At 35.4% G+C, this 15,494-nt stretch overlaps 1 protein-coding gene across 1 annotated transcript in view; it reads left to right on the top strand.

Annotated features, from left to right (window-relative positions):
* The window catches only part of cds2 (CDP-diacylglycerol synthase (phosphatidate cytidylyltransferase) 2), a 22,711-nt gene extending 7,412 nt beyond the window's left edge, over nucleotides 1–15,299 (top strand). Inside the window, exons 3-11 of the mRNA XM_073840089.1 lie at nucleotides 944–1,083; nucleotides 2,854–2,912; nucleotides 3,197–3,279; nucleotides 3,440–3,527; nucleotides 5,210–5,278; nucleotides 5,467–5,619; nucleotides 5,942–6,061; nucleotides 6,273–6,376; nucleotides 8,348–15,299. Of these exons, the coding sequence (XP_073696190.1) occupies nucleotides 944–1,083; nucleotides 2,854–2,912; nucleotides 3,197–3,279; nucleotides 3,440–3,527; nucleotides 5,210–5,278; nucleotides 5,467–5,619; nucleotides 5,942–6,061; nucleotides 6,273–6,376; nucleotides 8,348–8,480 (949 nt within the window). The 3' untranslated portion in view covers nucleotides 8,481–15,299. The remainder of the gene's footprint in view (nucleotides 1–943; nucleotides 1,084–2,853; nucleotides 2,913–3,196; nucleotides 3,280–3,439; nucleotides 3,528–5,209; nucleotides 5,279–5,466; nucleotides 5,620–5,941; nucleotides 6,062–6,272; nucleotides 6,377–8,347) is intronic.
* Nucleotides 15,300–15,494: the final 195 nt, after the last annotated feature.

Here is a 15,494-nt window from a genome sequence, read left to right as displayed (position 1 = left end):
AAGCCTTCTTTAACAATGCATTGGAAAGTTTTTTTTCAGGATTAAGTTAATTTTCATGGCAAAGAAGGACTATGCAATTCATCTGATCACGCTTCATAACATTCTGGAGTATATGCAAATTGCTATTATAAAAACTTAAGCAGCAACTTTTCCAATTTCTAATATCTATGTAATTCTCAAAACTATTGGCCACGACTGTGTGTGTGTGTGTATATATATATATATATATATATATATATATATATATATATATATATATATATATATATATATATATATAACATATATTTTTTAATATATACATGCATGTATATGTATTTATATGTACATAATAAATGTACACAGTAAACACACATATATGATGTAAACAAAAACTTTTATTTTGGATGTGATTAATCACGATTAATCGTTTGACAGCACTAATTTCAATATCATATTTTAAAAAATTAATTAATTGAAATATGTTTTTATTACATTGATTACTGAGAATCGAAAGAGGGATTATATAATGTTGCAATGCAAAAAAAAAATCATAAAGTTTCTAAACGTGCTTCAATTTCCTAATGCAAAATACCCTTTATTATTTTTCTTTTGTGGCAAAGTATGACATTTCCTGACATGCATTTTTTCATTTACCCTGTTTCAACTGGTGAACTTTTCTTTGAATTTGTTTTTAGGTTTTTTTTAAATTAAATGAGATAATCTGGTAAATTCATGAATTAGATTAGTCCTGCCATGTCGTCCCACATAACCGTTTTTCCATGTGGTCATAATCCTAGTCAGTTGCTGCTCAACTACATCTGACCATTTCCTTCATTTCCTAATGCTAACAAACTGGCCCATTACAATTACTTTGACAACCATTAGAAACACTTTAATGAATGGATGTGAAAGGACTTTGTCACAATAATGTCTGACTGCCAATTGTAACGGTTTTTGCCAGGTACTTCCTGTTGTGTGTGAACTACTTCTTCTATGGTGAAACTGTGACAGATTATTTCTTCACACTGGTGCAGAGGGAGGAGCCTCTACGCATCCTCAGCAAATACCACCGCTTCATTTCCTTTGCTTTGTACCTCACAGGTTTGAACCTTCTCTTTCCTACAAACATGGTACTTCATCGGAATATTCATGTTTGTGGCTTTAAGATCCTTTGGGATCTTTTATAACTAGTAGTTCTCACAGCTACTGTTCAGCTATACAACACCCACTTTTCCACACAGAATATTGTAGGCAAAATCAAATGCAGTCTTCAAGATGTTTTATGTTAAAAAGTTAAAAGGCAAACATAATGATGAGGGGGAGTAGGTTTTTCATAAGTGTTAAGTTAATGTCATCCAGGATGTGGTTAGGCACTCTGCCTGTCTGTGTACCTCTCACTCATTTTCGCTTTCAAAAAGATGCAAGGCAGCAGATTTCATGTAAGCTAAATAAGAAGCAATGCTGTTTCTTACTATTTAAAAAAAAATACATATATACTAACATTTTATCACAACAACAATTCGAACAGCCCATTAAACATTGCATAACAAAGCAAGAAAAAAGGAATTATAAAAAATACAAATTGTGTGTGATTTAATATATTATGACACACAACAAAAAAGGAAAGAGGATTACAATCAAAATATCAAATAAAATGATTAAAATTTAATAAAAGTTGATAAATGTTGTCATTCAAATGTGGTTCAGTAGTAAGAAATACAAAGTTTCTTGCAATATGAGTGCTAGCTGTGTACATTACGGTTATATATGTATTATGACTGAGCTGGAATCTAAACAGATTTATTTAAATGATTAGTTCACTTCCAGATAATTCATTCACCCCATGTCATCCAAGATGTTCATGTCATTCTTTCTTCAGTCGAAAAGAAATGACGGGTAACATTCCAGGATTCTTTTGAAGGTCCAAATTGCCGTTTCAATACAGCTTTTAGTAAAGGATACAGTGTATAATAAAATGTATATACTGTACCTTTTAACCACAACTACTCGTCTTGTGTGATCATGTTGGAAAGTCATGTGCGATTAGTTCTTCATCTGTGTACTTCGGTTTAAAAAGTACACTCATCTCATTTTCTCCAACTTCAAAATTGTCCAACATTGTTGTTTTGCCTTTTTTTTTTTTTTTTTTAAAGGGCGTTTGACTTTCTTTGCACATTCACTTTGTAAACACTGAGTTTGTACCACCTACGTCACGCGTGACCTTTCCACCGTGATTGTGTAATGCGTGAGGTCAAGCTCGTGCAAGATGAGCATTTTTGGTTAAAAAGTATATAGTATAAAAGTATATAGTACCAATCTTTTCGCCACAGAAGTGCTTCATTCCTCGGCTGGGATCGTGTAGAGCCCTTTGAACCTGCATTAAAACTGCAATTTGGATCTTCAACTCATTGATCCCCATTAAAGTCCTCTAAATGGAGAAAATCCTGGAATGTTTTCCTCAAAAACCTAATAGTAGAATTATGAGGAAATTTTCATTTCTGGAAGTGACATAACACTTATATATCAGTGTTCTGTTTTTATAAAGGGCAACAATAATGTATAGTAATGTAAAGTTAAACAATGTTATAAACAGCATTATCAGCATGTCATGTGTTGCCAATTTGTTAGTCACACTGTTAAAAAAAATGTATAAACCTTCCATGTCTTACCGATTATGTAGTTTCAGATCATCTTTTCAGTGTGCTTAGATAAGTACTAAGTTGGCTTGGACAGGTTTTTTGGCCACTGGCTGGTTCATGTCAAACAGGACATAATTAGTGACAGTGTGACTGGCTTAAAATAGTCCCATAGACATGTGGGGATGGCACTGGTGGAACTGTCTGTTTTACCAGATGTGTGTGTCTTTTCTAGGGTTTTGCATGTTTGTTCTGAGCCTGGTGAAAAAACACTACCGCCTGCAGTTCTACATGGTGAGTGAGTTAAACTTGCATTTAGTCTGTTCCACAGCTTTGATTTTAGGTCCAATAGAACATATTAAGGGTAATTTGAAAGTGTTTTTTGTATACACACACTCGCATTCTCTGTGTTTGTCATTGTACAACTGCAACTGTCACGCTGCATGACATGTTTGCTGGCAATAATCATGTTGGACACAGACCCTACACATTTCCTATCTTTTCCGTATTATAGCACTGCCGTTCGTCCTAGATTTTAACTGAATAGAACTATTCATCTTGTCTTTCTCTCTTCCCAGTTTGGATGGACTCATGTGACCTTGCTGATTGTGGTGACTCAGTCCCACTTAATCATTCATAACCTATTTGAAGGGATGATCTGGTAAGACGATGCCTCTTGTGTGCCACTATCAAACCCCATATGACATTTACACATTTAAATTTTACAATCCACTATCACAACACAATATTAGATACAGTACAGTTGGTTTTGTGCTGTAGGTGATCTGTTTGCATAAGGTAATCTGTTTCTGTGTGCACAGGTTTATTGTGCCCATCTCCTGTGTTATCTGTAATGACATCATGGCTTACATGTTTGGCTTCTTTTTCGGTCGCACCCCTCTCATCAAGGTTTGTGTTTTTAACAACCCAGTTAAATATTATTTATGAATCAAATATTACATCTGAAATATAATAAAATGGCTATGTAATATTTTCTAAAGTTTCTAATGTTTAACAAGGCTTATTTTTTTTAAATAATTATGCTGCTTAAATGAGTAGTTTACTTCCAGAACAAAAATTTACAGATGTTTTTTGAGAAAAGCATTTTTGGATTTTTCTCCATATAATGGACTTCTATGGTGCCCCCGAGTTTGAACTCCCAAAATGCAGTTTAAATGCAGCTCCAAAGGGCTCTAAACAATCCCAGCCGAGGAAGAAAGATCTTATCTAGTGAAACGATCGGTTATTTTCTATTTTTTTTTTTGTTGTACAATTTATATACTTTTTAACCTCAAATGCTCGTCTTGTGTAGCTCTGCATGAAATCTGGTGTATTCTGGTTCATGACGGTTAGGGTGTGTCCCATCTCATCAACTTCAAAATCGTCCTACATTGCCGTTTCACTAGAAAAGACAGCTGAGATTGTTTAGAGCTGCATTTAAACTGCATTTTGAAAGTTCTATGGGGGCACCATAGAAGTCCATTATATGGAGCGAAATCCTGAGATAAAAAACATATATATATTTTTTTTTTTACAAGCTTCTTTGTTTGGAAAAAGTTAACAGGATTTATTTAAAATAGATTTCTCACTTTTGATCAATTCAGTGCATCATTGCCTAAGTAAAAGTATTTTTTTTATAATCTTAATTTCTTATCCCAAACTTTTGAACATTATGGTGTTGAAAGTGCTTTTAAACCCTTGAAGGGATAGTTCACCCAAAAATGTAAATTTTGTCATTAATTACTCACCTGCATGACGTTCCAAACCCGTAAGATTTTCGCTCATCTTTGGAAAACAAATTAAGATATTTTTGATAAAATCCGAGAGCTTTCTGACCCTGCATAGACAGCAACACAACTAACATGTTCAAGGCTTAGAAAGATAGTAAGGACATCGATCAATTATTCCATGTGACATCAATGGGTTAACCGTAAATTTATGAAGCTATGAAAATACATTTGTGCGCAGAAAAAACTAAAATAACGACTTTATTCAAAAATTTGTCAAAAGGACTATTTTAACAATGACCTTACTACCTTTCTGGGTCTTGAATGTGGTAGTTGCGTTGCTGTCTATGCAGGGTCAGAAAGCTCTCGGATTTAATGAAAAATATTTTAATTTGTGTTCCAAAGATGAACAAAGGTCTTAAGGGTTCAGATTCAGAACAACATTGTGGGTCAGTAATTAATGACAGAATTGTCATTTTTGGGTGAACTATCATTTTAAGCCATACTTATGTTTTATTGGATGTTCTGCTAAATGTCCTAAAAGGTGTAATTTATTGCTTAAACTATAATCGTGATCCACTAATGTTTGGCAATCAGAGAGTGTCCAAATACCTTGATTACTTTAAACAGCATATATGCTGTTTTATGAAGTAAACACCTAATTAACTTCTTTTTGTGAAATGTTTTGCTTAAAGTGAGCTTGTGCTATCTTACTTTAAAATGAATACCAGTTGCTTTTAATGTTTTTGTCTACTGCAGTCAGATTCATACATTTTTGTGGCTTAACTGTCAAAATACTTTCTGTGGCTTTTGCGTAATGTGTATTTTTAGTACACTTCTCTTAATGCTGATTTTTCTCTGCAGTTGTCTCCTAAGAAGACGTGGGAGGGTTTTATTGGTGGCTTCTTCGCCACTATTGTTTTTGGAATCCTTGTGAGTAATAAAAACCCACTTCCTGTTCTTTGTCTGGTCTTCACTGAATGTTTTCATGTAGATTTCGAAACCTTGTTGATGTAAGAATGAGAATTGCCTTGATTGACGTCTTGGAAGTGGCTGGTTAGTTCTTTTCAAAATTATTTTGATGCATCTGAATGTTAAATCACATTTTGTTTCCTCTCTAGCTGTCCTACGTGATGGCAGGTTACCGCTACTTTGTGTGTCCTGTGGAGTTTAACAACGACTCCAATAGTTTCACAGTAGACTGTGAGCCGTCTGAGCTCTTCCAGCTTCAGGACTACGGCCTGCCTCCTGTACTGCAATCCATCACGGGCTGGGTAAAACACACACTCACTCACACGTACACAGTCTGTTAAACGCTTATTCCTCATGTCTCTCACTTCGGTCTGTCCATTCCTTCTCTCTTTCTTTCTTTTTTCTGGTCTTTGTGTCTGTGTTTACCAGTTGCTCAGACACAGCCATCTGCTGACTTTCCACTCGCTGTGAATCTGTCACAGCTCTACTTGGCTCTCAGTGTTTTGTTGATGCAGACATTCTTTGGACCCCAATGATTTAATCAAATGTTACATATTTTAAAATTGCATACAAGTAAAGTCAGTTTATTTACACATTTCCATCTCTCTCCAATTTTCCTCTTAGACCACGGTGAAGTTGTACCCATTCCAGATCCACAGCATTGCCCTGTCTTCCTTTGCCTCCATCATGGGACCTTTTGGAGGCTTTTTCGCTAGCGGCTTCAAACGGGCCTTCAAAATCAAGGTAGGTGTAATTAGAGCACCCACAGACCTGAAAAAAAGAAATGGTTCAGTCTTTGTTCAACTATTACCTACAGCATTCTTCACCACAAGGCATATTCAGGGAGCTGTTTATGCCGTAAACATTTAAATGTGGCACAGAGCTTCACTGAAGAGTTTCCTGTCTTGTGGTTTACACTCTGGTCATGCTGTCTGTTTGATATCCATCACTGCAGGACTTTGCAAACACCATTCCAGGTCATGGAGGAATCATGGACCGTTTCGACTGTCAGTACCTTATGGCCACATTTGTAAATGTTTACATTGCCAGCTTTATCAGGTAAGATTGTTATTACTGAATTTCTTTTTTCTTTTGAAATCGAAAGCCTCTTATGTTTTCCAAAGCTTTATTAATTCGATCAGTTACTATTTAAATCAACTGTTTACTATTTGAATAGATTTAAAATATTTCAGCATCATTACTCCAGGCTTCAGTGTCACATGATCCTATAGAAATCTTTCTAATATACGGATTTGCTCATTTATTTCTTTAAGAAGATGTCTTACTGACCCCACACTGAATGCATATGATTTTTAATTTGTAACTAAAATGGTCTCTTGTTATGCATTGAAATTTAATTTCTTTACTGAAACCGAGTCCGAACATTTTTAATTACAGCATTTCACAAGCATGTAATTTTGTCCATTTATTTTTTTATATTTATTGTATTGTTTTATATAATGTATTTACCTGTTTTATGTGTTTGAATGTTCTTATGTTCATTTTTTTGGTATAGTTTGTGATAGTTTGAGTTTTTATTTTGTAAATATGACTATACATCCCTTATTGGTCCCCTTATTGTTCTATGAACTAAGTGCCATGTTGTTTTTTTCCAGTCTAAAATACACTAACAGTGAAAAGATTTTTTATGTTTTTTAAAGAAGTGTCTTCTACTTAGCAAGCCCTCAATTATTTGATCCAAAGTACAGCAAAAAAAATTTTTTTTAGGTTTTTTTTTTTAGTTTTTATTTGAATATATTCCTGTGATCAAAGCTAAATTTTAAGCATCATTACTCCAGTCTTCAGGGTCCCAATATTCTTCAGAAGTCATTCCAATATGCTGGTTGAAACATTTTATTATTATTATATCAATATTTAAGTAATTTGTTTTCAGGATTGTTTGTGAATAAAAACCTTTGAATTAATGTTTTTTTTTTTTTTTTTGGGGGGGGGGGTCTAGAAATTAATACTTTTATTTAGCAAAGATGCTTTAAATTGATCAAAGGTGATGGTAAAGACATTTATAATGTTACTAAAGATTTATATTTTAGATAAATGCTGTTGTTCTGAACTTTCTATTCCTCAAAGAAACTTTACAAATATTCTACTCAACTGTTTAAGATAATTTTTTGAGCAGCAAGCAACTCAAAATATCAGAGTGATTTTTGAAGGATTATGCGACAAGAGAAATTATGCTAAAAATTCAGCTTTGAAATCACAGGAACCTCTCACATTTTAAAATAAATTCAAAAAAAAAAAAAAATTTCAAATAGTAAAAATATTTAAAACTGTACAGTTTTCACTGTACTTTGGATCAAATAAACGCAGGCTTGGTGAGCAGAAGAGACTAAAAAAAATTACTTTAAAGGAGAAGTCCGGTGTGATATTGACCTAAAGTGTGTTGAATCATGATACCGAGTGTGAACTTACCCTTCATAGCTCATCTCGGCTTGTCCACTGCAGTCCGAAATCTGGCGTTAGTTAGCCGATGCTAACAACAGGTTGTCAATGAGAGTGAATAGGGCATCGGACTAGCCATGTAAATAAATCACTGTTTTACACCATTTACTTCATTGGTAGACTTCCAAGGGCCCTGACATTTAAAATGAGACATTGAGAACTTTGAAAAAGCACTGGTAGTTTATTTACAAGAAGATTTATACAGACATTCCCCTTAGTAAAATCACAGATCGCCGCCATCTTGAATTTAGTCACGATAAGTCGAGTGACGAGCAGGATTTATTTACATGGCTAGTCCGATGCACTATTCACTCTCATTGACAACCTGTTGTTAGCATCGGCTAACTAACGCCAGATTTCGGACTGCAGTGGACAAGCCGAGATGAGCTATGAAGGGTAAGTTCACACTCGGTATCATGATTCAACACACTTTAGGTCAATATCACACCGGACTTCTCCTTTAAGTTCAAAATCTTTTGACTGGTAGTGTAGTATCATAGAATTATTATAATCAGAGTAAATTAATCATGTGAGTGTGTCTAATTTGCTTTGATATTTCCTCCCTTTCAGAGGGCCAAACCCCTCTAAAGTCATCCAGCAGCTTCTTGCTTTGAGACCAGACCAACAGCTCCACATCTTTAACTCGCTCAAGGCTCATCTGACAGAGAAAGGCCTTCTCCCTGCCCTGGAAGAGGCAGCCTAGCTTTTCAGACCACCCCAGGGACATCCCCATCACAGAGGGAGAAGAGTGCAACGGAAGCAGATCCAGGCATGTATGGAAGTGTGAGATGAAATGAGGAGCATAAGAAGGGAAACAACGGAAAACTGAACCACAACCTTGGGTCATTCCATTTTCAGTGTGATTGTGAGAAAGAATGAAAGTGTGTGTGTGTGTGTACAAATCAGTGTTTTTGCTTGTTTTATTTTATTTTTGTGAACGTTTTATGTTTATCTCTTACACCACAAAAGAATATTATATATATATTAAGATGACATTGAAATTGTTGTTACAGTTCTTTGTGAGTTGAGCTGTACAATTCCATTTGTGTACAAATGTTCTGCACCTAGAGATTGTCTGAATATTTTATAGTGTTTGTTTTATTTTGTTTTAATGCACTGCTCATCACACTGTCATTTCAACCTCAGGCTAGTTTTCGTTTATTTTATGCTAACAGGTGTTTCCATACGCCATCATAGTTTCAAAAAATATTTGTTCCCCAGTCTTGGGTTTAAGAGAATCATGGTCATTGATATCAAATGTGCGCTTCAGCCCTATAGGTGGTGACTGTTACAGTTCAGCTGTGAGACTATGTATACTGTACTTCCTAAAGGTAAGGAAAAGATGTCATAATTTAGTGTTTGAGAGGAAGTCTAAACCTCATCAGGCTAGAAGTGGCTTTCATGTTTGTTACAAAGTAGCGGTCCCTGTAAGCCAAACTAATAGGAAGAAACTTTAATTATAATTATATTGTTAATAGTTAATAACAGTTAGTTACTCGGCACTGACAAAGACCATTTGGAGATGTTGACAAACGTTTCACACTGAATGTTAAAGGTTTAAGAATAACTGTTTGTGGTTTAAATCATAATTTTATCACTTGTAGTTTTAATGTTCTGTTTTCACTGAGCAGTTACAAGCTAATCTTACTGAAGCTGTGTGTGTATATCTGTGTTTGTGAGCCGTTAAATGCTAAATGGTTAATGATCAGGCTAGGCCATCAAATCTCAATGACTCTTAGTTTTGAATTCATTTCATATAACTTGAGTTTTGTACAATTGTCACTGCAAGAGACCAAGTCTATCATGTCTCGTTTTATGATTCCGTTTCATCCGTTTTGTTTTTACCGTCACCTGCTGTGTCAACTCAACCAAAAAGAGTCAGGACTATATATTTAAGTGTTTTGCTTAAAGTATTTTGTTCCCCTCTAATACATGTTGTCATTAACACACGTGCCATAAACAATATTTATTTCGACCTTAATGGGTGTCATCGAGCAGCTTTAAAAGAGTAATGTTATGAGGATGTACTGTAACAGGCTTAGGTTAGACTGTAGGCCACAGTCTGTACGAACAGTCTACTTCCATTCATCAATAAAGATCACTGAGCACATACTTTCAGACCTGTGTGTATTGACAAGACTGATAAACTGTATTGATTTGCAAGTCATGTTGTTTTTCAGTTAAAAAAAATTTAAGCATGTTTTCTTTTTATGCCCACAGGTCTTGAAAGATAAGTAGGCAGCTTATTACCTGAGAAATGTTCATTTTTTTCTTGCTTTTGTTTATTTACATGTTTTGATGGACAGCTCAGGCCATGTAAGTTACAGGGATAGTTCACCAAAAAATGAAAATTCTGTTATTAATTACTCACTCTCATGTCGTTTTAATGAAATCCGAGAGCTTTCTGACCCTGCATAGACTGCAACGCAACTACCACATTTAAGGTCCAGAAAGGTAGCAAAGACATCAACAAAATAGTCCATGTGACCAGTGTTGCCAAGTCCGCAGTTTTCCCGTGGAATTGGGCTACTTCAACATTGTTGCCGCGGGTTGTTCTTCATGTCCACGTGTTGAAGCTATTCCCCCTGAAATGCAATTGGGATCGTTTTTTGGGGGGCATTTTCTGGATAGGACAGTGAAGATATGATAGAGAGGGGGAGGAGGGGGATCTGGATTGGGAAGGTCGAAGAGACGGGATTCGAACATGGGACACTCAAAATGCAACTGCGCCATATGTCGGCAAGCTGCCTTCAAGGCTATCAGCACCGACGTTTTGGGTTAGTTTTGAGCAGCAATTGGGCAGGTTTTGTTGTGAAAACCTGGCAACCTGGCATGTGACATAATCTGTTCAACATTAATTTTATGAAGCTATGAGAGAACTTTTTGTGTGCAAAATAATGACAATTCAACATTTTTTTTTTCTCTCCCTTGTCAGACTTCGACGCATGGTCATGAGAATACCACAACGCATTTTTGTATTGCTGATGCCGGAATTCTCACGTAGAATCCAAATGGGTTACACAGTGTTGCCAAGTCTTTTACCAGGGGAACCCCACCAAAAACATGACCATGGAATGTGATATATAATGGGAAACGCCCCTTCAAAACATGATTAGGCTAGTTTTGTTTTGGAAATCTGGCAAACCTGGCAACCCTGGTGCTGCACCTTGTTTACAAGCAGAGGAAGAAGCAGGCTGTACATAAAACATTTTTAGTAGTCATGTCTGAAGGTTTAGACACAGGATAACTTTTTTTTTTTCTGCCCAGACTTATTCAAACCAGAATATACGGACAGTGACAAGATGGGCGTTATATCAGAACACTGGTTCCTGCACCAGCAGCAACACATGCATGCAAAATTGTTAAAAAAGTTAATATATTTGGGGGGGTTTTGCGCACAAAAAGTATTATCGTAGCTTCATGGACTATTTTAACATTACTAAAGTTACCTTTCTGGGCTTTGAGTGTGGTAGCTGTGTTGCTGTCCATGCAGAGTGAAATAGCTCTCAGATTTCATCAGAAATATCTTAATTTGGTTTGGAACAACATGAGCGTGAGTAATTAATGACAGGATTTTCATTTTTGGGTAAACTAACTCTTAAGTATGGAGCACTTTTTGACGTAACAAAAATAAACACTGTCACTGCTGAAGAATTATGACCATAAATGGGTGTGTAATATTAGAATCCCCTCTGTATTTTCACCATCCACCATCAATGCATGTTTTCTTCAATACACATCTTCATGTGTGTTAAGTGGTGCAGATTTTTTTCTAAGATATTTAATTCATTATGATTTCCTGTTATTGTATCTTATTACTTCAGTTCAATGTCCTGATTTTATAGAGAGAATTACATACATTATATTAGAATATAAGATTACATAGTATATACTGTATATGTTTGATGTAGAGATGATTCTATTCTTATTGTTTACTGTGTTTGAATGGTCCTCTAAGCCACTATGTGCTCTGTGTATGTATAGGCCCCTGTGCTGAAACATTAGCGTACTGTACAAACTCCAGACGTTAACAGAGCAATTTCAATGTTTTACAGTCAACAGAGAGAGTTACAAACCTGTCATGTTGCTGGGCAACCACTGATATCAGGAGGGTGAACAGAGACATATGCCTTTGAGTGTGGTGATGACCGTAAACATTTATAAAGAAACTAGTGCTGTCAAGGGATTAATCGCATCTAAAATAAAAGTTTTAGTTTGTACTGTATATATTTATTATGTATATATTAAGACACACATACAGTATGTATTTTGAACATATTTACATTAATATTTTTATCTTCATATAATTTATATTAGACTATATATGTACAGTTGCAATCGAAATTATTCAACCCCCTTAACATGCAAGACATTTTGTTCCAGATAATTTGTTTTTCTAAAAAGAAATCTACAAAGGCATTAGGACACTATTAGATAAAGTATTTTAATACACATTTGAGTAATTCTGAGAACATAAATTGATCAAATTGATTGATCAAATCAAATTTTCAAAATTATTCAACCCCCAAAAGTAAAATTTGGTGCAGGATCTTTTATTCTTTAAAACCACCAATAAACGCTGTTTGAAAGTGTTTAGAAGCGTTGGTCACCTCTCTACTGCAATCTTGGACCATTCCTCGGCTGAAAAAGCTTTTAGATCACTGATAATCTTTGGTTTTCACTTTGCCACTGCTTTCTTCAAATTCAACCAAATATTTTCAATGAGAATTAAATTTGGAGACTGAACAGGCCACTCAAGAACATTATGTGACTGATCCCTGAACCAAGCATAAGTAGATTTGGATGTTTACTTTGGGATGATTGTCCTGCAGGAAAATCCACTGATCATCATCTTCGGTCTTTGTACCAAAGGCATCACAATTCTTGGCAAAATAGCCTGATACTTCAAGGAATCCATGGTTTCCTTCATACGGTCATGTTTTCCACTTCATGCTACAGTTAAACAACCCCATAATTGGATCAGCTCACCTCCATGTTTGACCATGGAGATAGTGTTCTTCTGCTCATTAGTTTTCCCTTTTTTGCACTAGACAATCCGCTGATCTATACGTCCAAAAAGTTCTAGTTTGGTCACATCACTCCATAAAACATTCTTCCAGAACTCCACTCTATCCAAATCAATTTTAGCATATTCAAGCTGACCTTTTTGTTCTTCTTGATCAAGAATGGTATTCGCCAAGATGCCCCAACATGAAAGCCATGCTTGTCTTATGTTCTTCATCTACTCTGGAATGAAATATTTTTCCTCCTTTCATCGGGTCATTTCGCAAGTCTTTGGCTGTACATTGCAGGTTTTTCTCAGTTGTGCATTTTTGGTTCAACACCCTCAAAGGTTTTCTGGTACAACACACTTTAAACTAAGGAATAAGGCTTTTAATGTCTTTAATGTCTTAGAAATCTTCACGTAGCCTTAGACTTTCTAATACGATAAAATTATTTCTTCTCTATAGCTTTTGTGTAAGCTCTGTTGACTTTACCGTATTTGCTACTCAACTTCAGCACATGCATGGGATAAATGTATAGATGTGTAACATCTCAAGCTGATTCAGTTTTTTAAATAGTTTCTAAAGGGTTAATTGTGTTTTAGGACAATTTTGTTCCCTACCACAAAAATAAATGACTTAAAACGGCAATGTTGAATAGGGGTTGAATAATTATGACAGCTGTGTTACTAAAAAAAAAATCCTAGAACTGAAACACATTACATTATATATTGACATTGTCACTTTTAATATGCCAGTACACTGTTGTAGATGCAATTTTTATAAAGTCCTGAAACTTCAGACAAGCTTTTATTTGTAAAGTACTGCAATCTCTGGGGGGTTGAATAATTTTGATTGCAACTGTATGTAATAGTAAACAACAGTTTTTCTTAAGGATTAGTTCACTTCCAGAGCAAAAATTTACAGATAATTTACTCACCCCTTTTTCACTAGAAATGTTCATGTCTTTCTTTCTTCTGTGGTAAAGAAATTATGTTTTTGAGGAAAACATTTCAGGAATGTTCTCTATAAAGTGGACTTCTATGGTGCCAGCCAGTTCGACCTTCCAAAATTCAGTTTAAATACAGCTTCAAAGGGCTCTAAACAATCCCAGCCGAGGAAGAAGGGTCCCATCTCATTTTCTCCTTGAACTTCAAAATCATACATAGCTGTATTAGCTTTTTTTTGGTAAAGGGTGTTTGACCTTCTCTTTGCATGTTCGCTTTGTAAACACTGGGTCGGTACTTTTGCAGCGATGTACGACGATTTTGAAGATGTAAACACTTATTTCGCTAAATAAGACCCTTCTACCTCGGCTGGCTCTTTAGAGCCCTTTTAAGCTGCATTTAACCTCCATTTTGGAAGTTCAAACTCACAGGCACCATATAAGTTCACTATATGGATATAATTCCTGAAATGTTTGATTCAAAAAACAATTTCGTTACAACTGAAGAAAGAAAGACATGGATAACTTGCGTGACAAGGGGTATCTGTGTGAACTAATCATTTAAATATATACATGTAGGTGTGTGTATTCATATCCTACATAATAAACATACACAGTACACATATTATATAAACAAAAAAAATATTTTGGACGCGATTAATCGTTAGACAGCACTAAAATGAGCACGTTATCAAAGTCTTAAATGCATGCTAAAATATCTAGCTTCGTTTTTGTGAAAGTATGTTACAGGTTAAACGAGTAAAACGCTTGCCAGATCTTCAGACTTATGCGCGTGCCATTCATAGCCACTAAAGGGCGCCAAACAATCGTTTTTGTGTGCGTGTGTATATAAGAATATAAGAATGTTTCCTGTGATTGGAAATATTAGGGATGGGTTTCTGTGAGGTTTTAGGTTTAGCGTAGGTTAGGTCCATACTAAAGTGAGTTTTAACATGTTATAAAACGATATGACCCAACAAATTAGTATAAACGAGGATGCGCGCGCGCGTGTGTGTGTGTGTGTGTGTGTGTGTGTGTGTGTGTGTGTGTGTGTGTGTGTGTGTGTGTGTGTGTGTGGTTAACCTGTGCTAGTGAAGCGAGACACACTCGGTTCATTACAATGTTTTAAACGCGTTTTTAATGTGATGCCTTACTTCTGTTATTCGTAAACACTGCCAAAACATTTAATCCTTCTTAGAAAGTATACTAATGTAGAGGTGTTAACAACGGTCTCTTGAAATGTCAGAGAGAAACTGACTGCAGTGCAGTTGTGCTTTCCGTGTTTCTAGCGATTTATTCATGACCATTAATGTAAAAACAATGGTTAAACCCACTCAAACGTGTTAGGCTCTTTTGGTTTGCCACTGAGAAGAAAAAAATCCTCTCTGTTGAACACATTAACAACAGCAACAGCTTAACATGTTGCTGATGTTGTTGTTTGTCTAAAAGTATTATGGTATGTTTTGTAATTTTGATAAAGCAGATAAATGTGCTTTCCCTGCCGCTTTGTGTACAGTGATTTGTTCAGTTGTAAATGCTAAATAAACAAGAAAGCTAAGTATATATATAAATATATCGGAATTTGATCTCTTCCTCCTGTTGTTTGAACTTCCTTTTTATGTCAGATGCAGTTTTTTTTTGTTTTGTTTTTTTGATGACAGATGTAAAAATACTTTGAAATCTTTAACCATGGTGCATCTCTCCAAGAGAATGATGACAAATCTCTGAGAAGAAACTGGCCCCATTGGTTGTGGTACATCCTGCACAA

Source organism: Garra rufa, chromosome 5, assembly GCF_049309525.1.
Source record: "Garra rufa chromosome 5, GarRuf1.0, whole genome shotgun sequence".
Lineage (NCBI taxonomy): Eukaryota > Metazoa > Chordata > Actinopteri > Cypriniformes > Cyprinidae > Garra > Garra rufa.
This window is presented reverse-complemented; position numbering and strand designations above follow the sequence as displayed.